This window comes from Cuculus canorus, chromosome Z (assembly GCF_017976375.1).
Source record: "Cuculus canorus isolate bCucCan1 chromosome Z, bCucCan1.pri, whole genome shotgun sequence".
Lineage (NCBI taxonomy): Eukaryota > Metazoa > Chordata > Aves > Cuculiformes > Cuculidae > Cuculus > Cuculus canorus.
The window spans coordinates 29,638,551-29,665,553 of NC_071441.1; the positions used below are offsets into that span (position 1 = coordinate 29,638,551).

Here is a 27,003-nt window from a genome sequence, read left to right on the forward strand (position 1 = left end):
GTCTGAGTTTTCTTAGTGGAAGCTATTCAGTTCTGGAACCATCTTCCACAGAAATCCAGAGCAACGTAATAAGAACACATCACCTATAGAAGTTTTGCTAAAACCCCAGAGTAGATTTCATAATGAGGGGGAGGCAAAGAGACATCCTTTGCAGTGCAGCAGAAGTTTCTTGGCAAAAAACATGTCTAGGAAGTGTTAGCTCTTAGAAGGACAGACAGAAAAGAATGTGGTCATACGTTATGTAAAGAAAACATGCACTAAAATGGTAAGTAAAGTGTGAAAATACGTATACGTCATCTTAGAAAAGAAAGTCTGTGAGAGACAAAGCTACTGCATCCTGGTATATATTCCATCTCCCGTTTACCTGCAGCACACTGTTACTCATCATATTCCACCACAGTATCTTTTTGTATTTGCATCCTTCCTGATAGTGTAAATTCTTTTGTGCAAGACTTTTGTCTTCTGTGTGGCGGAAATAGTGAGAGAAGGTACAATTGCTTCTGTGGGGTGTCTTTGTTTCATACCTGTGGATGGATAGGGCTTCATAGTGCTTTTCCATCCGAATTTCTAGTTTACCAAAAAAAAAAAAAAGGGGAGGGAAGAAGAAAGTGGCCTTTCATTCATGTTTATGCAAAAGCTAATGTGTAAAATAGTAATAAATACTCATTGCTTGTAAACTGTATAGAAAGGGCCATTTTTTTTTCTTTGATGGATAGATTATCTCTAGGTCTGTAACATTCACTTCCCTTTATACTGCTGGTTTTTGTTTCCATAGAGCTTTAGGTGGAATAAGTTTGGAGAAACAGTCTTGTAACAAAAGCTGCCACTACAGCACTGATATTTAAATGAGCTTTCAGTGTATTCCCTCTCTATAAACTCTGGCAGTTAATCATCAGGCTCTTCTAGATTGAAGGACTGGAGAGAAGTAATTTTCTTTTTTTCTTTCTTATAGTCCAAAGAATCCTCATCTGTGCTTAGCTGTGATATCTCTGTGGATGACAAATATATTGTCACTGGCTCTGGGGACAAGAAAGCTACAGTCTATGAAGTTATTTATTAGAGACAGATCTGAACGCAAACAGAACTCCTTCTCCTAGCACTTTGCTGTATATTTCTTTTTTTCCTTTCTAAACTGAGAACTTAAATGCTTGTCACACTTGTCAGATTTATTTTTACCTTCTTAACTTGCTGTTGATTTGTGATTGCTCATTAAGAACTTGTGATACCAAATTGTCTGATATCTGCGTGGAAGATGGAATAAGCACTAAAGTAATAAGCATTAAAAATTAATTTGATTTTTTAATTATGTATTATAGCTGTAATGTATTTATTTTGTTTAAGGGAAGCTTTCTAACAATGAACTAACTAAACAAAGCTGTCTGGCCCGGCTTTAGTTTGAAAGGTGCATAGTGTACTTTGTGTTTTTGCAGGTGGATGAATTGGGGATCTCGGAGAAGGACGTTCAGGATATAGTTAAAGTTACACTACATAGACTTGTAGTTTCTATTTAAAAAAATAAACTTTGTTATATTTTTTAGTCCTGTTCTTGGATGAGACCTCTAAGTGTTATTACAGTATAATTATTTGGTGGGAAGATGCTGTATCTTAACTATTTTAGGCAGTCTTGGAAACTTAGGAAATTGCAAATTGTAGCCAGTAATCTACATGCCTGTGATGAATGGCAAATTCAGTTCACATCTAAATTAAATTCACTTTAAGTAAGAATGTGCTAATTTATATATTTGCAATGTTGATATAGCATCCTGTGTACAGAATTGTTCTCAAAGCTTTTCTGTTGATAAACATAAAACGTTTTGGTGTCAAGGTAGGTTTTTTAATATAAACACCTCTCTTTGTTATATTGTAGAGAGTACAATAAGTTGCCTCAAAGAATCACCTTTGTTACTTCTGGAAACTTTTGCAATGTTTCCTTGAAAATGGGGATATGTGTCTTTGGGCAATTTTTCAATTACAAGAGATTATGAAAAATATTTGATATGTTCTTTGGAAACTGCACTGAAATAAGTATGAATGCCTACCAATATACGAACTACAAAGGCAATGACCTCTGAGGTAGGTTTACAAGAATACTCATTCCGACATACATAAAGGAATGGATTCTCATTGGGATAAGGACTTGCTTTGTTCGCCAGCAGTTCAATCCAAGTCTTGATTGGATGTCCCTAAAATGGACGCAGACTGAGCCTTTGTGCCAGAGACAACGTGTTACCTTTTTATGTTGTTGTTGTTGCTGTTTAACTATGATCTGTGACCTTTTTTTTGAATGCTTTAAAAAAAAAATCTTTTAAGTCTGTGGATCTGCTGATGTACAGTGCCTTTGCTGCTATGGATCAAATTCAAAAGACCCGTGTAGATAAATCTTATTGTATAAGTAGAAAATTACTTAATTTCATACTAGAAATGGATTGATGCTGCAAGTTAAAATGGACTGTTCATTGAAGTTCCAAATGTGGTAGCAAAAAATGGTGTCTTAAGTGCTTAGTGTTTGATGTCATTAACAGTTTCGTAATACTCTACATTGTAGAAAGATTTTGATACTAAACTGTGTCATTGTACATAGTTCTAATGCATTGTATTGACCACCAGTACTTCTATAATGGTAGATTATTGTTTGTGCATTCAGACTTTTAAGCATTAAAAATAAGTAACTTCTAAGATGCCTTTTCCTGTTATTTTTGCTATCCCTCATTCTTTCTCTGTGTGTGTTATGTATGCAGAATGCTGTCTGTAAGGACAACAGGCATTCAGTCACAAAGTGTACCACTACAAATACGTAGCAGTTTTGTCTCTGAGAGACAGTGCAGAGTTTCACAAAATTTCTCTGAGCTATCAAAGTCGGTGAATTTATAGTTTCCTGAACTACCTGACAGTGATTCAATTCTGAACTCTTGAAGGCACCAGCCACAAAACTTTGGCCGTGTCTCCTTGGAGTTTGCCACCTCATGTTTGTGGTTTCCCATCTGATACAAAGCTTTACATTATCCCGTACCATGGAGAGAGTGAGATTATGGATGATTCTTGCTGCAACACCTGATGCAGTTAGGCATAGCTCAGCAGGATGTGGGGAGTGTTGCACTGCAGCATCACACCCAGGTTTCCCCATCCAGAGCTATTCATGCCCATGAAAAGCTTCACTTGATCTCTTGGGTTTAGATCAAAAATTTAACCTGGTTTCCATTGACTTAAGACACAGGTTAAAGTGAACTAGGGGAAATTTATGTATACACTCTTAGGGGGATGGGTGTGGGAGGAGTTGTGCTGTTTATAACAGGAGAAATGGAAAAAATCCGAGGGGAAATTTGAATTAAAACTTTTCTCAGGTAACCCGTTTCTGAAAAGGAACATTATGCATATTGGAAATTGCCAGGCACGTAAGTCTGTCCTGCTGTGACGTGCCAGCCTGTGGTGGCTGCTGGTACATGAACCCAGTCTGAGAAATTTGTGATTTTTTTTTTTTTTTGAAATGCAAAAACAAGGATTAGGTTGATGAGGTCATTTGCCTGTAGTGTAGGTACAGGAGGAGAGTGTAGAGGCAAGTTTTCCTCAGACCTATCAGTTTTCCTTAGCATTAACAATGAAGAGTTTTCTAGATGTCCCTCAGAATAATGAAAATTTCCACTTGGATTGAGGTTCCATGCTACTTAGTAGGGAAGGTCTTCATAAAATTAAACATGGTGCAGATACTTTCTGTTAATTATTACTCTTATCTGAAGAGATACAGTCTAACTGTTATAAATATTAGATTGGAGATATCTTTTTTTTCTTCAAAAACATTAAAAAATTTAAAAGGCTGTGATGTACTCCATTTGCTGTCAAAAGAGAAACCGCCTACTTATTGTTTGCAGAGAATTATATTTTCGTGTGGTAGTTCAGGCAAGAGATTACTTAAACCCCCGAAGATAAAACCTTCCTTTAAAAAGAATAAAACATTGCATACTCCTGAATTTGTACCAGAGCTAGTTTTGACAGCAAAGTAATATACTTTGAAAGAAGCCTGCCATATATCTGCTTATTAATGTTTGTATTGATGGCTTGTAAATAGTCTAGGAGTTAAATGATTTAATCCAGGATTACTCAGTTAAATGTACAATCATCCTAGTTTTTTCCCCTCCAGGGTTCAATGCAAGTGAGAGATGATGCAGAGTGACTTTCGGTTTTTCAGTTAAGCATATGTAAGGTTACCTTCTTTTTTCTTTCATTATTTTCTCTCATCACTGCAGAGCACAATTTTGTGCAAAATGTTTTGTTACATATTATTTTTGTGCTACAAACGTGGCCAGCATGCTCTCTATTCAAGGTACAACCACTGCTTTGTATCCTTTCTGGCTGGCAAGTATAGACATGTTTAAGGGGAGCACTTACCATCAAAATAGTATTTTCTGAAAATATGTGATTTTAAATTATATTTCTCCTGCTTGTTCTTAGCTGAAAGTGATTTTTTTTCCTCCTGTTTCTTTTTTAAGCTACTCAGTTACCTAGAAAAGAGAAAAAAAGATCTATTATAGAGGCCGATTTTTCTGTATGAGGGATTTCTAAGTCTGTACTAGAATAGTTCAAAGCGGATTTTGTGTTTGTTTTCACTCTGGCACCTGAAATACACAGGAAATTCCTTCTTCCCGAAAGGTTGAGAGAAATGGGAAGGTAGCTGTGCAGGTCTAAAAATGTTTGGAATGTCTTCTACAGAAGCGTGGCTCCCAAGAAAAATACCACTTTGAGTTTTTCAGAGCAAATGCACTCTCAAGCTTAGCCAAAGAGCTACTCTTCTGTAGGGTATTTGGGAGGAGTTGTATTCAATACTGAAAACCTTTTCCTGATACTAGTATTATGGAGTGACCACAGTAGTGTTGAGGAGGGTTGGCAGTATGGGCTTGATGTGCGGCCAGCCAGTTTTGCTGTATATTTACATAAGACTACACTTTGAGGCGTAGCAGGAGATGAATCCTGTAGTAGTGTGCTGTAGAAGATCATCTCTGACAAGCTCTTAAATAATGCACCTGCTGTGTCTGCTTTTGAACTAAGAGTTACTGAACGTAACCCTTGAAATGTCATGTTTCTTCAGGTATTTGGAGCACGGTGCTTCCACCTTACGAGAAGTTTTTGTGTCAAAACCAATAAATGTTCTTACTTTTACCAAATGATTTTCTGTCCCAGTTACAAGGAAACAGTATTATAATGTCTTTTTTATTATTAAAAATGGTGTTTTCTGACATTTACAACATGTCTATAAACCTGCCATCCAGTGTGAAGAAGGTCTTCTGGGAGGTTACTGATGCACGTGGTTATGTTCTGAACTGTTGTTTCAGTATACATTTTTGTCTTGTTTTGAGCGGGATTAACTTGAGATATTGTATGCATAGTATACGCATTACAGGAGGGACTGTCTAGGAATTCTGCATTTGTGGTTTGGACTTAGCCCCCAGAGTGCTAAAATGTATCTGAAGGGTAAAATCAGTAAGTATAAATATTTAAGGATTTTTGTAAAAAACCCTGCAGTTCTGCAGTAATTATATTGACCCAAACTGTCTTTTAATGTCATACTAAGGTAAGCGTCTGTATTACACCTTCTTTTCATATTCAAATAAAAGAAGGGGTGGATGAATTGAAAGCTAATCTTTATCTTTCAATAAGATCTGTTCTTTAAAATATACTCCAGCGCTAGTGCTCAGAGGAGTAATTGTCTTAGTTTTACTGTCATTACTCTTCAAGAATTTTATAAGAAATATGCTGTGGCACAATCCACTGTAATGCATAATTGGCAATAATGGGGATAGGCAATAGGGCTACTACTAATGTCCAAGTGCTATTAACATAAAAGTCAGCATGACTTGGTGGTCAAAGGTGTTAGCTCATTTCCTGAGCAAAAGCAATATGGATTTTTGGCAGTATGTTTGAGTGCATTTGATAATGTGTGCAGCATGGCTTAGGGAAACTTTGAGAGGTTTCAAAAATTCTGACTTGATTTTTTTTATTGTAAATTAGTATGCGTTTGATCCAAGAAATGGTGCATAGGGATAATTCAAATCTCAAGGCCACAGGCAGGTGGTGCCATGTGGAACAAGCTGCTCTGCTTCTAATTCCAGGCTCTCTCTCCTCTATGCTGCCTTACAGGTGGTGAAACCTTACAGGTGGTGAAATTATTTGTGTGGTTTTGTGTACTTCTACATGAAAGGCGTCATTTAAAGGCTACCTATACTGTATTTGGAAAACATTGCCACAGATATATTGAAATACAGGGACACATTTTCTGTTGGGCAAAGAACAAGGAGGACCTCTGGGGAATTAAGCATTTCAGCCCCTTACCAAGCACTGTAAATGTGGAAATAAGGTAGTTGCACTGCTGTGGTATAAACTGTCAGTCTTCTGCTGGAGTGGAAAAAAAAAATCCTAGGATACACAGTATAAAGATAGTAGACTTCCTTGTGTTTCAGTACGGCTTTAAGGTATTAGACACAAAGTCCAATTTACATTCATTTTAGAATAAACAAGCATGAATCCTCTTGTGGTATTAATGATGGCGTGGCTAGCCATCTTACAAAATATAGCGATGTAGAAAGAATGAACTTACCAAGCTTTCTCCTCTCCAACATATGAAGCAATATTATACAAAAATTCTCTTTATTTTACAGTAAACTCTCCTAAGTGTGAACAGTGATCGTAATATTAGAATGATTTTTTTTTTTCCAAACAATGTTAATATCATCCTCCTGTTTACCTATGCACACATCGTTGCCTGATTGAAAAATCCCTACCTCCATTGCAGATTAGTTTAATTCATTCGGTCTCCTAAGAAACTACCAGAATAGTTTCTCTACATCATATCAGCTTTAGGGGGTTTTGGTATTGTATGTGACTGCTGCTGTGTTCTCAGTCCCCCATTGAGAACCTTCCTAAAACTTTTGCTCAGTGCTCAAGAGATGCACTTTTTTTGTGGCTTGGTTGTGATTTCAGCGTTTCCTCAGCGAATGGGAATGGAAAGCCTTCACAGGGTTTGGCTGGCTGTGGCAACTGCTCTGACAGTTTTTGCAGATTCATTTATGCCTATTGCTTCCTCTGAACAGTCTTAAATAGAGATGCAGTAGGAGCAGTTCTCTGTCTTGCTGGCCGTTCTGCTTTACCAAGTTTAATAGGGGCTCAGCAGCTGGAAATGATGAAGGAGAAGGAGCTGGGAATCATAGCTGGGCTCAGTGTGCCAATGGGAGACAGCCATGGTAAAAAACAAATGTAATCTAGGCTGTGTTAGAAGAGGCATTTACAGTAGAGATAGGGAAGTATTACTGCTATTATACAAGGCACTGGTGACACCTTGCCTGCAATAGTGAGTACAAACTTGGTCACTCGTGTTCAAGGATCTTAATTGAAAATGGGACTGATAGGGAGAAGAGCCTACCACGCAGACTGGCATATCAAGGGAACAGAGAACATGTCGTGTAAAAAAAGCCTACATCCTTTAGATCTAGCAAAGCAGCAGACTGACAGCAAATACTAGGGTAATCTAAAAGTTCTTCCAATGTCTGTTCATCAAGGTTGAAAAGGTATTGCAACTGAAAGATAATGCTAGGGTGATGAACGAGTGAGGAAAAACAGTGTAGCCTGGAATTAAAGAGACTCCCATTAGAGCGTGTAGGCCCTGGAGCTGGTTTGCAATCCAGAGGCCACTGAAGGAAGAAAAAGCAGACTGCTTTTAAGCTGGACCATGATACATTTAAGAAGAGGTGCATGTGATAGCAGGGCATTGATGTCCATAGTACATAGGTCTATTCCTTCGCCCTTGACCTGCATATATAAAGAATGTATAATGATAATGAAGCGAAGGAATGTTATTTATTTAAAAAAAAAAAAAAAATTGATGGCAGGGAGAGAGAGGAGGAATGTGAGTGAAGAGAATGGTGGAGGAGGGGTGTCGAACATAAAACATTCATTTGGAGTGTTTTTCTGCAGCTGAAAAATGAGCACTTCTCTGTAAGTCTATTTATTATGGCTCTGCTTATCTAAAAGCACTAGTTAAAAAGAAAACTGCACATTGTTCAAGCTCTAGTGTAGTGTGTTCCAGCCTACTTAGACTTGCTGGTTTGCACTCCATCGGCCCAGACAGGTGTTCTGGTTTCTTTTATGAGTCAAAGTGTTCGGATCTTTTCTGAGCTTGGAGATATAGCAGATGCTTCTCCTTCATGTCTGTCACTGGTCATGTCTGTAACACTTGGAATCAGTGGAGTATCCCAGACTGCAGCTATGCAGACTGATAGCTGTAAACTGCTCAGTGTAACAGCAAGGGAAAAGCCGGAAGATGATTTTGGCTGCACTGGAGGATGGCAAAATCATTACAGCTCAGCATAGTCAATTGTATTGGCTGCTACTGTGCACTGCTGTGAGAGACGTGGCCTGAGGACAAGAATTGCTGAGAACCCCTTCACTTACTACATCAAGAAGAGCAGAGAAAAATGCTATTAAAAGCCAAGTTGTCCATGTGAAACACAGCCTTCTCATGCTAGACTAAATATTACCAGCGTTGTCTTCTAGATCAGGTGTTTCTTTTCTTAATGCCTAGCAAAAAAGAAAATTTCTGATACCACCACAGGTACTAGTATACTTTGGGCTGGGCATGTGTGCAGGTATTTATAATGTGGAACATACATATACAGGTTTGTTAGATTGCATCAACTAAATTCTTTCTATTTTTCTTTTAGAAAAAAAAAAAGTCCTTTTCAAATATAGTATTTTCTAAAGTTGAACATCAGTCCACCAGAGAAATCGTTGGCCATCCTGCACAACTTTTCAAATAAATTTTTTAATGTACCAGTGCGCAATGGTAACAACAAGAAAATTGTGCACTGAATTTTGTGTGGCTTCACTCCAGTTTTAGATATGAAAAAAGGAGTCTTAGTCAATTAAAGTTGAAATAACCTGAAATGCAACTGAACTGGAATGCAGCAGGTTGGTAGGGGAACACCCAGAAGAAAAGAAACAAATGGGTGGCTGGATTTTCTGATGCAGAAAATCGCCAGGAGGCTGACTGTACCTGCCATACTGAAAAACAGCCTAACAACAAGAACAAAACAACAAAAACCCAATAAAAAATACAAGAATAACCTTCTATTTTCCTGCAACTTGAATTTATATAATAGAACACAGGCATCAGTGCTTCGTAGATCCTGTGTAACTTTTCTTAACTCTATTGCAATGGTTTAGAAGAAGAGACTGTTTAATACTTTTCTGGGAACCTAAAAGGGTAACTTGGCTACTACTAGCTTTGTGGTAACACTTAGTCCTGGCATCCTCTATAGCAGCTTTCCTTCAGGGAATCACCTAAAATAATAAGTGACATTTATGTAGCACGTTCACGCAGCGCACAAACCACAGCTGTAGTCCAGGGAAAACTTTGTTTATTGCTGAATTCCAGCCATTTCTGGACTGGTGGAAGGCAGATACTTAGCAGAGACAGCATACACACTAAGGAATAAGTAACTCCATATTCTTTTGAAAATACAGGATAGCTGCTTCTTGTTTTTCGTAGGTATCTGTTCCGTGATGCACTTGTGCATGTGAGCAGATTTTGATAATCTCTTGTGATTATCATGTGTTTCCCAGCCCAGTCATTCACACTGTGGTGGTAAGATTTCTTGAGAAGGAAGGATATGAAATGCTCATGGAGCATTTATATTTCTCATGTGATCTTTTACTGAAATATTGCCTCACCTTCGTACACTGAGATAGATATAGATATATATAAAAAATACTTAAAGCGCATACTGCCAGTCTTTTCTGCCTGGTGGTCCTAGCTGTCTGGGTAACAGAGGGAGTCATATTTCAGGGGCACACTGTATGACTTTTGCCCTCACAGGATCTGGTGATCTCCCACTGCATCTCATCTGCAGCTCCGTGACTTCCAGCCTTATGGACATTCCCATGCCTGTGGTCATGACATAAGAGGTGTAGAGGTCTACTTCTTCCCTGAAGCATCTAAAATAGTTGTGGCCTGGATTGTAAAAGCAGAGAGTTTTGTGTCCTTACAAGTGCTTGCTTTCTCAGCCATCTTCACCTCATTTGAGATACACCCTTCCTCTGAGCTGTAGTCTCAGTTGGTATTTCAGGGAATAAATTTTGTCTATTATGTTGCTTCCTGATAATGTTTTTCTAGTTAAAAAAAAAAAAAAAGTTTGATGTTGGTCCTTAAGCTTTTTGGCACAGCTCTCTGTCTAACCATGGCCTCTCAGCAGCTTGGCAAGTTCAGGATTTGCTGCACTTGCAGCTCAGAAAAAAAGTAGAAGTCTTTTAATTAACGTTTCTTCTTTTTGCAAGGAATGGCATAAGTGAATATCGGAGTGTAAGGGTTCATTCTGGTAAGGATGATACTGAATTTGTTCAGAAGGTATGGGATTGGAGGTAATGAAAAATATTTTTTTTTTCTGCCTTTTGCCCTGTATCTCTATGTGACCCTAGCCTAGTGTTGGTTTTTGGTAACACATTATTTAGAGAAAAATATGCACTTGTGTTCCAGATTAATTGCTCAGGCTACTCAATCATGCCATGTATCCTACATAGTCCTGTTTACCAACCCAACTGAATGAATGTTTATGCTTCTATTGTGAGTCCTTTGCTTCCTTTTTGAGCCTTTCCTCAATAAAGTAAGGGTTTTGTTTCCAAAGGAGGGCAACAAAGATGGTGAAATGACTAGAGGGCATGACTTAGAAGGAATGGCTGACGATACTAGGTTTATTCAGCTATGAGAAAAGGAGGGTGAGGGGTGACCTCACTGGTGCCTACAACTTCCTCATGAGAGGGAGTAGAGTGGGAGTTGCTGATCCCCTCTGTGTTGTCTGGTGATAAGATGAGAGGAAATCACTTAAACTCATCAGAGGAAGTTCAAATTTGATATTAGGAAAAAGTTTTTTGACGAAAGACTAGTCAAGCACTGGAAAGAGCTCCCCAGGGAGCACAGCCCCAAGCCTGTGGGTGTTCAAGAGGTTTTTGGACAACACTCTTGGATACATGGTTTAATTTTCAGGTTGCTCTGTGTGGAACTGGCAGTTTGACTTAATGATCCTTGTGAGTCCCTTCCGACTTGGGATATTCTATTATTCTTTGATTCTAAATTACAGTTGGTTAAACACTTAAAAAAAAAAGAAAAAAATAAGTCCTCAAACAAACAAGAGTACCTAAAAAAAGTTTTACTGTTTTCCTTCATGGAAAACCTCAGATAATTCATTCTAATTTGCTTTTTTAAAATTAAAATTTGTATTTTAGGTGAACTTTCATCTGCAAACTTTCTCGTGAGGCACTGGCACAGGTTTCCCAGGGAAGCTGTGGATGCCCCATCCCTGGAGGTGTTCAAGGCCAGGTTGGATGAGGCCTTGGGCAGCCCGATCTAGTGGGAGGTGTCCCTGCCCATTGCAGGGGGGTTGGAACTAGCTGATCTTTAAGGTCCCTTCTAACCTAAACTATTTAATGATTCTATGATTCTATGTCTGACTCCCTTCCTGCATGAGGGCACCCTGGGGATGGCCCTAGGTGAGATGGCTGGGTCATGTTCAGTGCCCTGCTCTGCTGAAATCAGAGCAAGAGCTTGTGTGCTGGCTGCTACCAACACCACAGGCTATTAACCCTAGCTATACATATCTGTGTATCCGTCTCTTTTTCTTATCTTGTTTCCTGGGGTGCAGCCTCTTGGATGTGAGGATTGTTTTCTCTTCTGTGTGCACAGTGCCCAGGTCTCTCTGAGGTCTATTGTGCTTTACCAGAACACAAGTAAAGCTGTGCTCTAGTTGCTGGTTCTGGAGGTCTAGGCTGAACCATAAGCCTAATGGTCCTCTGAACTAACTGCCGATTTTAAATCTATTTTACAGTTGATTGTTAAAATAAATTCATCACATCAATTGGTTATGGTGCATCTGGGACAGTTTTTGCTGGCTTGGGGATTAGGAGAGTCCTTGTCAACTCCTACAATCTTATTCTGACCAGGCTAGAAGACCTTAAATCCGTGTTTGATGTTGTTTTCTCTTATATTACATGTACTTACTACTGTGACTTTAGTCGGAGTATGGCATATTTGACTCTGATGTAAATCATGTTTTTTTGCTTTAATGGCCATTATGGATCAGTTATTTCAGAGTGGCTCCTTAATCAAATATTCTCATAATGTCCTCCTTTGAAACCTATTGACATTGTTTTATGAAGCTAATTTAACTTAGCTTTTACCCCTTGTTAGAATATAGTTGATAAATATGCTTCTTTATGAGACGTCTTGATATCTATGAAGTAGAAATGGGAGGTGTAACCATTCTTCTCTACTTAGAGATTCATTCATAAACTATGTTACATTATTTCATAAGATTACATGAAGGATAGGAACATATTTTTAACATATCTGCTTCAGGAAATTTGGGATCAAAAGACAGGCTGATCTGAAAACCTGACAGATCTATAGATATGACAGAATCCAGAATGCTTGCATTTTGTGTCTCATTATGCAGAATAATGTATAAAATGGAGTGTGTCCCTGGTGGGAGTTATCATAATATCTGTCAGTTGGTGTTTGTTGCACACTATCATGTTACTCTTGAGGTACTAGTCTCTTAGGAGGACTTAGTGTAACAGGGAGGCTTGTAGTAGTTTCCCAGACAGACTAGAATCTTAAAATATTAAACTTACTCTGAGTTTCTAAACATCCTTCTAATAAATAGAATATCACAGTCTCATTTCTTCTTTTCTGAACCCATACTCTGGATTGGTGAATTCTGACAAAAGACTGCATTGTAGTTGAAAGCCTTCTCTAGACATTGTTATTTGAATAGAGGACATAGAGCAAGTGTGTGACTGTGTTCTTTTTACCCTTTGGAGTGCATCTTTGCTCATCAATTGGAATAACAGGTGGTGGTAGTTACAGAACTCTTTGTTCTATATTTAGAGTCCTATATACTTTCTGTTTGGTAAGTTAGAGTGTGGCATTTTCTGTGACTGGAGAAAGCTGAAGATACTTGGTGATCTCTAGGAGCTGGAAGATGCTTCTGTTAATTTATACGAGTATCGTTGTTTGCGTTTCTATTCCAAGACCTACTTTATATGAAACTGATAAAAATATATTTGAATTTATTACAGACATTGTTTATGTAAGGGCTGAGACAGAAATGGTGTTAGCGGCGTAAGTATTCTGCAAAAGTTCAAGGAAACTTAAAGTTGCTAGAAGCAGTTTTTCAAGATCCCTTGCTGCTAAAAAGTTTCAAATAGCCTTTTAGTAACCATAGGAAAATCTGTGATTGTTTATATAAAAGCATTGCAAACTCTTCCTCTGTTATAAATTATGTGTGGTAAATAGGTACATTAATGTTTGCAGTAAATCTCATTGTCATGGTAAGATAAAAGGAATACTTATGATTTCCATAAAATATATTTGGTTTTCAATATATAGAAGATTATGAACTTATTCCTCTAAAGAGAACTATCTTTCTTGCAGTTTTTAAACGACTATCAGCTGTACAAAAATGATTAGCCTGTTTAAGTGTTTGAGCTACCCAGACTTACAAATGAATGACATATATAAACCAAATATTTTATCTTGAACAAAAAAAAAGCTACAATTTTCATTTGGAGACACCATGAGTAGCATACAGTTTCCATTGTTTGTTAATTTTTTCTGATGGCTTATTTATGACTGATATTTTTTTTAATAGCTGAAATGTTACAACATCATTTGAGCCATTCTAATTCAAGAACTTAGGGTAAAATATTAGTTTCTGTATAAGCATCTGTAAATTTTGATGGACATAGGTTTGAGATTGTGCAGGCTGATCTTTGGGTGGCCTCGGTATTAGCTTGAATATGTAATAGTCAAAGAATTTTCTTTTCCTGAGAAGAAGTAACAAAATCCCAAAAACATTGTCATCCCATTTTAAAGATGCAGTAAGTTTTAATCTGCCTTCTCTTTGTTGCAATCAACCTTTATTTTAGCAAGCTACTGCTAGGAATGGTATTTGTTTCTAGAAAGGAATATCCCAAGCAAAGCAGGTATGCTGCTGGATAGTAAAACAGGGTTGCAGTTCGTTGCTGTTGGTTTTTGTTGCTGTTGCTAAGATCAGTGCTGTCCAAGTGACCGGTTATGTACTTGCCTCTGTTTCTCCCTCTTGCACCTTACAGCTTTCAAAACATCTGCTGTTTAATATTCAAGTAATTGACGCTATTCCTATTCTCCACAAGATTGTTTTGAAATGCAAAATGAGATAGATCTCTCAAGTTGGCTTCTTTTACATAATCCATAAAAGGTGACTATGTATAATAATACACTGGATGTGTTCGCTCATTATGCTATAACTCATTTCATGTCCTATCATGATGTGCCATTCTGTTTAATATCTGTAACTTGTTCAACTGAAGCATAAAGGTAGGAGAGCTGTAATGCAACCATTCAGAGTGATCATATATGTTTCCTAAGGGGACAGTCCTTTGATTTTCATCTAGTCTCATGTGGGCAAATTACACTTTACTTCCATGTATTTTTGCTTAGGGATAAAGCCACAAGTCTACAGCCAAGATTAAGGTATATGGTTAGGCTTTGTAGTTGAACCTCTAAACAGCTTTACTCATACAGCTCTGCAATTAATACTTAGGGTATGAAAATACTTTTGAAAAATGCCTTCTATCAATTCTAATATGAACTGTCAAAAGTACCCCAACAAAACAAGAACCCCACAACTGAACCTGTTTTCATCTTCACAGAACAAGAAATGGTAGAAAACTGACTCTCAGCTTTGGTTTATTTTCTTTAGAAACAAGTTAGATGTGAAGTACAATGCAGGTGAGAAAGATGATGATAATAAGCCTTCTTCTCTTATACACAATATGTTGTTGAAAGGAGTGCTCAACAATGTAATCCATACATTATGTAAATATGTATCTGGAAGTGTACAGATAGGAATGTAGAGATGATACCTGTATACAAAAATCTAGGTCTAAGTATTCTTTTCTCCCCAGAAAATCTGTGAATATGCATTGCAATCAACAAAAAGTCTAGATTAATGATGTTAAAAATAATTATGATAATTGGACCAGTTGTAAGGCAATAACAGTCTTCAAGATACTTTGGCCTGTATAACTTGCCATTACATTCTTGAAATACAGAATACTGAAGGACACTCACAGTTAAAGAAGGAGCTCTTTGTTTAAGCAAAATAAGACTGGAATAGACTTATTCTGTTTATCTGCCCTTCTCTTTCTAATGTCCAAACAAAACTGTCAGATGAATGTTGTTTTGAAGCTGCCTTTCTTTCCTAAGCATTCATTCCTAAAATAAACACTGCAGACATGCCTAAGTGGATAAAGGCCTCATTTGATCAGTTTCCACTGCAGTATTCTAAATAGTCATTTAATAATAAGCTGGTTTAATGTATTTTTTTATGGTGATGGAAACAGAGAAACAAAAAGAGCAATATGAATAACCTTTCTCTAACAGATTTTGCAGATCTGTTCTTTTTTTCAGCAGAAGAAGAATGGGTAAATGCCACTTACCTGATCTTGTTCCTGGAGAATTCCTGTCAAAGGTCTTAAAGAGAGTAGTTAGAAGTTTTTCTCAGCATTCGGACTTCCACTTATTGATTATGGTGTTTGGTTGTGTGCACTTACTGATAAACTTAACCTGAAATGCTTACAGGTCAAATCAAGTAGTTCACAGAAACAGTAGAAGATCAAGAGCTAAGCCATGCAAAACCACACTTCTGGTACTATTGGCTGGACCTCAAGAGAATTTAACTTGACTCTAACTACACTTATTAACAAAAGGATACTTCATAAATTTTCTTGTTCTTTCTTGTATTGGGACAACAGGGACCTAGTAATTGTTAGTGATACACGTTAGATGAGCTTGAACAGTCATGAAGAAATGCTGAGCAATCTTCCTGAAGTATGGAGAGGTACATTAGAAGTCACGTTGAAATCCTAGTAACCTATCTTAAATCACAAGAATTATGGACATATAACACTTGCCAGATGCTACCAAGCACTGGGTAACGTGTTGTAGCAGTGATCTACTGACTGGAAGGACAGTAAACAACTATGAAACATGTTTTCTGTCTCAAATTGTTATTAACCACCAGGGAAAGTATCTCTTTTCACTAGCTCAACCTACTACAACTTAATACTTTTTTCTGCCTTAAAAAAAAAAGTTATTCTGAAGTCTATTCATTACTAATCCACTGTGGGGGTGAAAATCACTCAACGTTTTGATTTTCAGCCAGCATTGCTTCCCGGGAGAGACTTTTCAGGGAAATGCAGTGTGGGAGCAGGAAGAGGCATTCCGCCAAGAAGATTGACATGGTGTCCCTGATGCCGTTTGCTGCTGCTTTCAAGGAGACCTTGAATTACAAGAAGGCAATGAAGGTGTGTCTTCCTGCAGCACTTTCAAAGCTTCAAAAGCTACTGCTGACAGGTGTGCAAAATTTAGAGCAAAGTGGTACAGCACCTCATTCCTAGCTGAGACCTGAAGCACATTTCCAAGAATGCGCTGACTGTTGCAGAAACCACCAGTACAACGCTGACAAAGCTTCCCTCAGTGAAAGCAACCACATTAGAGAATAGCTCTTGCTAGAGGCTTAAAGCTAGTGCTGGCTTACTGCCAAGGGGCAAATTTTTTTGGCAGCCTTGGAAAAGGATCTACAAAAAAAAAAAAAAAAGTCTATACCACAAGAAAGACTAGTACTTGCACTTGCCTCTACAAATATATCCTGGTTTGTGGAAAATCAATTAAATACAGTCAGTGAATACTTTTAATCTATTGTTTTATTTTATTTACTTTTTTTTTATTTGCATGGATTATATTAACATTTCAAAGTGTAAAAAGTATGAAACGAGATTCTTCAGACTTACTGTAGGTCATTTTATGCAGTTCACATTGTGTAAAAATGTTTACAATATATTCTGGAAGTGAAATAAAGAAAAAAGTCCTTCACCTCAGCTTAGATTCTCACTAGCTTTATAACAAGTATTAATCACTCATAAGACATTAGAAGTATTCCTTGCTATAAAATTCAATTAAAAAGGAGCAATTAGAGAGGGTAGTTTGAAAGGCAGCTGGCCACCTCAGTCCCATCAGTTTACAATGGAAAAAACTGGCTGCTAGAGTACCTTACTAAATTGTGCTTTGAGACTTTTCCCCTCATTCTCTTTCCAATACCAGGATAAAAGTCAAAAGATGAATGGCTTCACTTGAGGATTTCAAATGTTTTGGGCCTTAGGAATCTGAAATAGCCTAGATTGCAGGGGCTTCCAGTATGTCTTAGGCCTCAGACCAATAGATTTCTTTACTGAATATGGTTGGGGTTTTGTTTGTTTAGGTTTTTTTGAATTTTTTCTTGAGCTGTATTCTGTAGTCTGTATTGCACTGTTAAATTTTCTTGCAGTCCAGAAGATAATTATTAAATATTTGCATAAAGCTGACAGTTGACTTTGCTTGCGTTGGAAAGCTGAACTGCACCAGTTCAGCTGGATAGCCTGAAACTATGTCTTCATTAAAAGTCAGCATCTTTAAATGTTTAACAGGGCTGTCAAACAGGTTGTTATTGATATAGACTGTATGTAGATAAATACAGCCATGAACATTTCTTAGTGGCAGTGATGTTCCTTCTGACTGCTATCTCAAAGGAACAGATTAGATAGCGTGGACTTCTCACATGACAGAAGCATGAGTATGCTTTGGGGGCATCTCATGCCTGGCATTCCTCACTCTGCTGTGATTGCCTAAAAGATTTTAATTTTTTTGTTTGTTTTTTTGTTTGTTTTGGTTTGGTTTTTAATGTCAGTTTTAACTGATCAAGTTATACTCATTTTTCAGCCTTTCTGATGGCTGTTTTTTGCTTTTGTCTACTGGCAGAAGTCCTCAAAGTTCTTTTAAGAACTTAGTGATGTGATTTATTTCTACCACCTAGTCTTTGTTCATCCAACTCATGTATGTAATGGCGTAGTTTCATTGTCTTGTGAGATCTGTGCAAATCCTATACCATGCTTATGAAACTTCATTTGTTTTACTTTTTCCATCCCATTTCTCCCTGTGCATCTTTGGAAGCTTTCAGGGCCTTCTCATTTAGTGGTACAATAAATGCAGATGACTCCTAGCTCTACGATGCATGTTTTTAATACTTCAGAAAAACCTGATAATCAAACGATGACATTTATTAGACAGAGGTTCATAGGTGAGGTTGATAAATACTAGTTCAGAAGAACTCTGATTTTTACCACAGCAGATAAGCTGGAGCTTTATGAAGAAGGATACGGGTCAGGAGGGGTTTCTGTTTGTCACTGTCATTCAGACTGGGGTTTCCAAAATAACTACCACATGAAGCCTTCAGTTGCTTAAAAGGATCCATTACAGGACACATTTCTAGACTGTCTGATATTTGATTTATATCAGATTTATTTAGCAAATGTTATTACTCTTCCTTTTTAATTCACCCTTGTTTTAATTGCTATAATCTGTATGACAGCATGTACTTAAGAGTATTGTTGACTAAAAGGTTGTGTGTGGACGCATGCGTGTGTATTTCAGCTATGTGGAACATTTTTAGGTTTCCTAGGACTTTTGCCTGGTTTTCTAGCTCAATCTTTCTACTCCATCTGTTGAAAACTGAAAAAGCAAGTGAAACACTTCAGAGAAGAATTACGTCTTAGATATCTAATTCCTGTAATGTAGTAACACTTAAAGCTCAGGTGAGCCTGGAGTGATTACAGTTCTTAAAACAAAAGTTCAATCTTAATGAGAGTTGTTAAGGACTAGGACTTTTGTGTTATCTTGGATAAAGGAGAGATGAAATTTCTTTAGGCTGGAAAAAAAGAAGTCTTTTTTTTTTTTTTTTTTTTCAATAAGAGTAATCTAAGATTTTACTTCAGGAAATTATGCAAGCATATATTTTGATCCTTTTCTGTCCAGGGAAAATCTGTGCTTATAAGAAAAGTTTTATATATTCTACAGAACTTGTCCTTTTATGTAACTCTCTATTTGCCTGATAGTTACGTTTGTTCCTTATTAGTGTATTGTAGTGCTTGTATACCCTATGTAAATATTTATTTAATTCTTTTCTCAGACTGGGAGAATATGAGATATAAAAATCTCCTGAAACTGAAAAGAGATATTTCTTTATATTTGGAAATAGATCTTAATTTATTATATTCCATATTATGAGTATTAATAGAAGATATACTCAGGATTTGATTAGTTTCCTGAAGGTCCTCTACACCCAGGATATCAACGATCAATGTACTATTGTTAACTTTCTTAGTATGTAGACTGCTTTGTTTTCAACATGTCTTTGGGGTGCTTATGTGATATAGGAGGCTGAGAGGATTAAACTATAAGATCCTGAATGCTTATCATCACTGATATTCTTGAGATTGCAAAATTCATAAGTAAAATGAGTGAGCAAAACTGCCCACGTACTTGACTAGTACTTATATAGAGCATGACATTCTGGGAATAAAATCGGTTTTCTTCTGATTTGATGAATAACTCTTAAGTGCAATTTTCAGAGTTCAGAAATCTTAATGTATCTGAATTGCAGCCCTATTATTTTTCAGTTTGAGACTGTTAAAACAGGAATGAAAAATATGGGCATGAAGCAGATATTACTTTTGCTTGGCAGACCAAGAATTGGCTAACATTGGATGTACCTCTGGTTAGTTCTCACAGATAACGTAGCATTTCTAAATGAAAAAGCTCTGGATTGTATCTTGAGAAAAGACTTTGAAATATTTAGATAAATAAATAAACAGACTTCATAATGCTTAGTATAGATTTGATGGGCATTTACTTTGAATAGTCTGTTTTTTCTTTATTTATTCAGCCTGTTTGTGTAACATACCCTCAAAATGCTGCATGCTACTGGAGTAGCTTTTGGAAAATAGCTCTCCCTGTGAACACTTTCCAAGACAAGCAGTTCTGTAGAAATCCATCCTTCTTGTAATGCATCTCTGCGGATGAATTGGTTTGCGCTATCAGCTGTCACCATCACCCTAGCAGTTTTGCCTGAAATTTCTTGGCACAGCTGCTTGGGTGTGTATTCTCTAACCTGTTCCAGTCAAACGACGAAAACACCTACTATCTAGCCTGTTATTTTGCAGCTAATTTTGGTAATTTCGACTCAGATTAGATGGTCATCCAGGACCAACAATGTCATCTAGCAGCATATAGTACTGAGAAGGTGGCAGTGGTTTTATCTTTTGTTGGCACAGCCATGGTGTCCAGAACTCTCCTGTAGACAAGATAAACACAGTGCAGCAAACTTTGTGAGGAGATCCTCAAATAGTACAACTATAGAAAAATCTGTCATTTTTTCTTTTCTAATTGTTGGTTTGTCAGTGAACTGATCAGTGAACCAGTCTTAGTTTTGTTTATTGCATTGATGAAATCTTTGGTTTTTTCTTTGAATGTGTGGTGGGGGTTATTTGTTTACAGTACGTTTTATTCTTGGACGCATGAGACTTTGGCAGAGTTGTATGTTTGTTATTTTTGAGCACTTAGCCAGAGTATTTTATATCTCCAAAACATACATATAATTTTCTACTTTAAAGTAATAAAAAGTTATTTGTCAGTCTATCAAAATAAAAATGTCCGAAATGCTAGAATTTTATTTTCATGACTGAAGCTGCCAATCCCTCTTCCAAGACAGTAATATTACATTTTCAGTCTTAATAGCTTACTACTTTAGCATTTAAAAATGTAGTTCATACAGAAAATATATTTAAGCACAGTATAATGTTGCAATATTGTGTTCTTAGAAGTTTGGAAGGCTAAATGCAGCATACAGGAGATCCCAACGCATGAACTGTCCTTGCGGTAGGTACACCCAGATTTAGGATCTCCTCTTCATGTGGATCTCCACTTGCATTCTTATTTGCATCATTTGAAATAGGAGAATTTGCACATTTGAAATAGGAGATTAACTTACATGACGAATTTCTAGGAGGGGTGGTGAACAGATAGGTTGCTCTTCATTTCTTACATTCACTCCATCTATCCTGAGCCGGACTGTTTCCCTACCGAAGCTCTTTGCAGAAGTGGTTTGAAGACTGAAGATGTTTTTTGAGCTTATAATAGACAAGGTCCGTAACATTCTTGCTTCTCACATATAAAGTTGCTATATAAGATGTGACCATAGTCATCTGCTCTCAAGTTTTCTACTAGTCTTTACATTCCAGATGGTGATCTATACATAGCCCTGTTTGGCTATCACCACAGCTTTTTTGGTATTGCCAACTGAAAATCATCTTTAGGTTTGAAATCATCTTTAGCTGTTGAAAATCTCTAATTATCTCTGTGCATTTTGCTCCATGTTCTGTTTTAGTGTTGACAAGGCATTGCTGTTGCACATTTTCAGTTTAGTTTTTAGTTTAGACCAGGCAGCTGCATGAGATCTTTCTTACTTGTCTCGATGCATACTGTTGGGGTTTGATCGTGTTTAGATTCTTTTTGACAGTTGAACTCGTTCTTAGCTTATTCCTATTTACAATTTTTGGCTTTTTTACAACTTATATACAGACATACATGCACACTACTTTTCTTAACTTTGAGGGATAATTTTTTATTTTAATTCCTTCAAACAGGTATTATATTTTGCCTGATCTGTTGTTATTTGTGAAGTTTCCAAACTTTTGTATGATGAAAAATTTCAGATCCCTTAGCTATACCTCTTCATCCGGTTGGTTCCAATCTGTTCTAGTCGGCAGTTCCTCTGTATCACAATGGCTGATCATGGAGACACGAACATATACTCAAGTGTGCAAGCTTAAATGTGTACATCACACAGTCTGGAAGATAGATACTCCAGTTCAAAGTGTTATATCAATACTAATAGATAATTTTCAGTCATCTAATGGATCACATAAGTATGCATTTTCCAGATTAGAAACTAAATTGACAGGAGTTAGTGCAAGTTATTTTTTCCTCAAACATTATTTCAGACCCTTGAAATTAAATATTTGTCATTTTCTTTAACATTTTACTATCTTTATTATCTACTGAACTGATTATTCCAAATAAAACCCCCAAATTTTAATTTTCGGAGAGGCTGTACATGGAGCGGGACAAGAATGAAAGACAGAGGAAGAATTATGAGGGTTCTGTGAGCATTTCTAACAGGGACTGACATAGTTGTCTTCCTGCCTGTGCACAGCCTTGTTTCTTTCGCCTCTCTCTGTAGGTTCGCACCTTCTGTGGTGCCAGAAAACCTGCTTATATGAGTGTTCTGCAATCTGCTTGGGTCCAAATGCATCAGGTTGGCTGAAACAACACAAAAGATAGCTCAAAATGAGCTATTTTGATTCATTTTGGAAATTACATGTTAGGAAGCTCAGCTAAATGAACTTAAAGGGATAGTAAATTTCAGTGGAAGGAGGTGAGGTTCAGCCAGGGGAAGCTAAGCACAATAACTTTCCTTTCAGCAAAGGTGGATCTTGGACCCTCCCTGTAAGTTAATCATCTCTTCTAAGAAAAAACAACCTCATCCAAGCAGAACAGTGTTTTTCATATTTTGTCCTTTCCATAAATTCTTTTAAATTTCCAAAAAGAAAAAATTAAGAATTGAAGGATGTTTTAGATGAAAACAGGGCACTCAGATAATAAGCTAGACCCCAAAGTACAATGTGATAAATGTTGAGTAATTGATACAGAATTCTTTTTATTTCTTTTCTGGTTTCTGAAGCGTGGCGTCTGTTTAAAAATATGATTAGAAATTCTTATTTCTTGTAAATGTGAGATGAATTTTTATCCAGCTACTGATATTTTGGTATGTTGAGTCAAAAATCAAATCAAGAAGAAAACAAAGTGAAAAAACTCATATTAGCAAAGAAGTGTCTAGTCGGGACTCCTTTGGCAGAAAAGGTGGAAACACAGAGCAGCTGATCATACAATGTCTTGCCATCTGAGACTCCAGTTCTTTTGATATAGGTATGATTAATAGCATAGCAATAGAGGTTCCATCAGTGTGAGATTTCCCTTCGCTACAATGGGTATGGGGGCTTATTGTTAATTGTAACAGACAGAATGCAGTGTTTGACTTTCCAGGGTTGTGTGAATGTGGATATTGGGATCTTGTATGCTTTCCAGCCAGAAAGTTGAAAGAAGCTGAAAATATTCATCTCGGTGTTATTAAATTTAATGTAATATTTCCTGTTGATCTACTGAAATCAGGACTGGAGCTCAGAATAAGCAATAATCTATGATATGTCAGTTTACTGATGATAAAACAATTGTGCTAGGCAGCCATAAGTCCTTTCTAAAAGAGAAATAATATGACAGACATCAAAGGGTAAGGTGACACTGGTAAATAATCATCAATCATTTAAAATAATTCTGTGGAAAAATGCAATACCTTATCACTTTCAAATATGAAATGTGAGAAAGTTAATAATTCCCAATTATCTTCTCCTGAAACTAGATTTTGAGCAGCATGTTTCCTATTTAAAATTAATCTTTGTGGCACCTTTCATTCAGTACTAGTGAGTTTCTTTATTTTGAACTGACTAGGTGAGAATACAAAAGTTAGCCATTGGTCCTTTGCTTCTCCTGCAGAGTGTGGGTATATACTTATTTGTGATGGATTCATAACTATTCAGCTTTGTGCAACCTTACTTATGCAAGGTATCCTTGCACAGGGACAGACACAGAGCAGATGTATTTAGTTTACAGAGAGTCTGCTCTGTGCGACTCCAGTTCTGCAAAGGCACTTTATGCAATATATATTAGCTTTTAATTCAAGGGCACTATACATGTGCCTAAATCAACATGCAAGTCCATTGCTTAGGTTTGTCCGGATATGTACTGCTGTTCAGCTCAAACTTGCTGTTGCTTTCATGTGAGTGCTGCCAGTGTTCTAGGGCACTCTATCTAAAGTCCAAATGGGTAAGTGCTCTTTATCAAAGTAATTGTTTCCAGGACTCCACGCTTGGACTGTGCAACTGGTTTCGACCATATTCCCTGTATGGTGCAGTCATATAGCTAATAAAATGCACAGTACACAAGTACAGTAAAGAAACCTGGAGGTTTGATTCTAAGGCACAAATAAATAAATGAACAAACAGACAAATAAATAAACACAGTAGGGTTACACAAGAATGAAATAGTCTCTGTTTTTCCCCAGGAGAAAATGTATCTTAGTATAAATACCCTGCTGATATCTTTCCAAAGTATCTCTGGTTTTAATACTAACACCCCATGAAAAGGAAAATAAATGAGAGGTTTATATATACTACGTATGTATTCAAAAAACATATTAAGTGCATGAATTTTTAATTCCTGATCGTGGTCATTCTGTGCACCTGATTGTAAACTAGTGAATCAAATTACAGCATACAACTGCTGTCTTCTAATGTTGCTGCTCTTTCCCCTGTGTAGCTCTTAGGAGGTGGACAAAAGGCCAGGGTTTCTGGACAGTGCATAAAATCCATTGCTCATCCTCTCAAAACACTTTGAGGCAGATAATGGAGACATTCAGCTCTTCCTTAATGCTTGTCATCTGTGGAGCTAAAGCACTTTGCACCATCAAGCCAGTGTGTGTGAAGCATGGCTACATGGCAAAGTTGTGCATCCAGGGGCAACCGAGACAGGGCTCTTGAAGGAAAGGGAGCCCGTATTTGGTTAGCATCAAATGTAAACTGCCTCACAGCTGTGAGACTTCGGAAACACAAGGGTGGGAATGGTAACCTAGAGAAAAAAAGGAGCTGTGAAGATCAGCCATGGTGCTGGAAAAAAATTAGTTTCCAAAATGTATAGTAAACCCTTTCCCAGTGGTGGGTGGTGATGAGCTTGGCTTGGCTGTGCTCTGCCCTGGTCATATAAACAGCCAGAAAGAGATAATGGTACTATTTAGAAGATATTTATGCTAATGTTGCCTTCACAGTTAACAAGCTAAATCTGCCAACAATGAAGGCTTTTAAATATTTACTACTTTGCTTCTAAGGCAATCATTTATGACAAGCTAGGAAGTAGCATTAAAGCACTATGGAAAATGGTTTATAATCCTCTTATATTTATCACGCATATTTCTGGGGTCAAAGATGATGTCATTTTTCAATGGCTGCCAGCAGCCACATGCTCTGAAATTACGAACAGTGCTAACAGAAACCTTCATTTGTCAAAAAATCCAGAATTTTTTGCAAGTGATTTCTCTATGTGATTTTCCAGAATACCATTGTGCCTCATAAACTAAATACTAAATGTTAATCCTTTTAGCCCTGTTAATCATTGCAGAGCCGGATAGTGCTACTGTTACTGTCTTCATTTAGTTTTTTCCCACACAACATGACGCCTTTGAAGGATGAACGGGCCCAATATTCTATCTTTGTCAAGGATGTTTTCTTTGTAATCATTCATTTCCACTGTTAAAAAGGAATTACAGCAATCAGAAAAGTATCTAAGTGTAAAACATTAGTAAGATATTCGTTTTCTATGCAGAAAATATAACAGGTTGTGTGTCAGTGAAACAGACAAACTTGACTTGCAAAATATCTGGCATAGCACTTAAGTGTGCATTTAAGACACTTTGCAGTGAACTAATAATCCTAATTTTTAAAAGGAATAAATTACATCAGTGTATACCATTTTATATTGGGTTGTATCAGCCAAGGGGACGTTTATTTCACCATTATTGCATATTTCCTCCTGGTACAGGAGGCTTCACACTCGCAAGCTCTCATCCTACTCGGAGACTTCAACCACCCTGACATATGCTAGAAAAGTAGTACGGCAAGCTGTAGGCAATCCAGGAGACTCCTGGAGCGCATTGAAGATAATTTCTTAACCCAGACAATAAACACCTCCCACCCAAGGGGATGCAATACTGGGTCTGCTGATCACCAGTACAAGTGAGCTCATCAGTGACGGCAAGAATAGAGGCAGCCTGGGCTGCAATGATCATGTGCTGATGGAGTTTAAGGTCCTGAAGGATATGGGACAGGAGAGGAGTGTTGTTAGGACCCTAAATTTCAGGAAAGCAGACTTCCAGCAGGAGTTATTTGGTAAGACTGCCTGTGACATGGTCCTCGGGGACAAGGAAGCAGGACAGAGCTGGCAGATATTTAAGGATGCTTTCCATAAAATGCAAGAGCACTCAGTCCCCAGATGTAGAAATCAGGCAGGGAAAGGAAGGGAAGAGCATGGCTGAGTCAAGACCTGCGACTTGTTGTCGAGGAACAAGTGGGAACTGCACAGGCAGTGCAAGCAGGGACAGGGAACCTGGGAAGAGTATAGGGATGCTGCCCAGTTGTGTAGGAATGAGGTTGGGAAGGCCAAGGCACAGCTGCAGCTGAATTTGGCAAGGGAGGTGAAGACCAAAAAGAAGGGCTTCTACAGGTACGTCAACCAGAAGAGGAAGGTTAAAGAGAATGTACCTCCTCTGATGGCTGAAAATGGTGACCTCGTATCAACAGACGAGGAGAAGTCTGAGGTACTCAACAACTTTTTTGCCTGACCCTTCAGCTGTAGAGGAGGATCAGGTTCATGAACACCTGAGGAACCTGAACTTATATAAGCCTATGGCACCTGATGAGATACATCCTGGAGTCTTGAGGGAATTGGCCAATGTGGTTGCCAAGCTATTCCCCATGATATTTGAAAAATCATGGCAATCAGGAGAAGTCCCTGGTGACTGGAAGAAGGGTGACATTGTGCTCATTTTTTAAACGGGTAGAAAAGATGACCATGGGAACTACCAACCTGTCAGCCTCATCTCTGTGCCTGGGAAGGTCATGGAACAGATCCTCCTAGAAGCTATGGAAAAGCACATAGATTTAATGGTGATTAATGGCAGCCAACATGGCTTTGTCAGGGGCAAGTCCTGTATGACAAACTTAGTGGCTTTCTATGATGGGATAACACACAGCATACTTCTCCCTGAATTGGAGAGATATGGATTTGATGGGTGGATGGTTCAGTGGATAAGAAACTGGTTGAATGGTCATATTCAGGGAGTAGTGGCCAATGGCTTGAAGTCTAGATGCAGATCTGTGACAAGTGGT

The 27,003-nt window shown here is 37.6% G+C and overlaps 1 protein-coding gene across 17 annotated transcripts in view; it reads left to right on the top strand.

Moving 5' to 3' along the window:
- Positions 1–27,003, top strand: part of LOC104058407 (TLE family member 4, transcriptional corepressor) — a 296,638-nt gene that overhangs the window by 92,542 nt on the left and 177,093 nt on the right. For 4 of the 17 annotated variants that reach the window (XM_054055169.1, XM_054055170.1, XM_054055179.1 and 1 more), the window contains one exon: positions 953–2,668. The exons of the other annotated variants lie outside the window; for them this stretch is intronic. In XM_054055169.1, coding sequence (XP_053911144.1) covers positions 953–1,060 — 108 coding nt within the window. In that variant the 3' untranslated portion in view covers positions 1,061–2,668. Of the gene's footprint in view, positions 1–952; positions 2,669–27,003 lie in introns of those variants that run through there. 17 annotated transcript variants of the gene reach the window in all.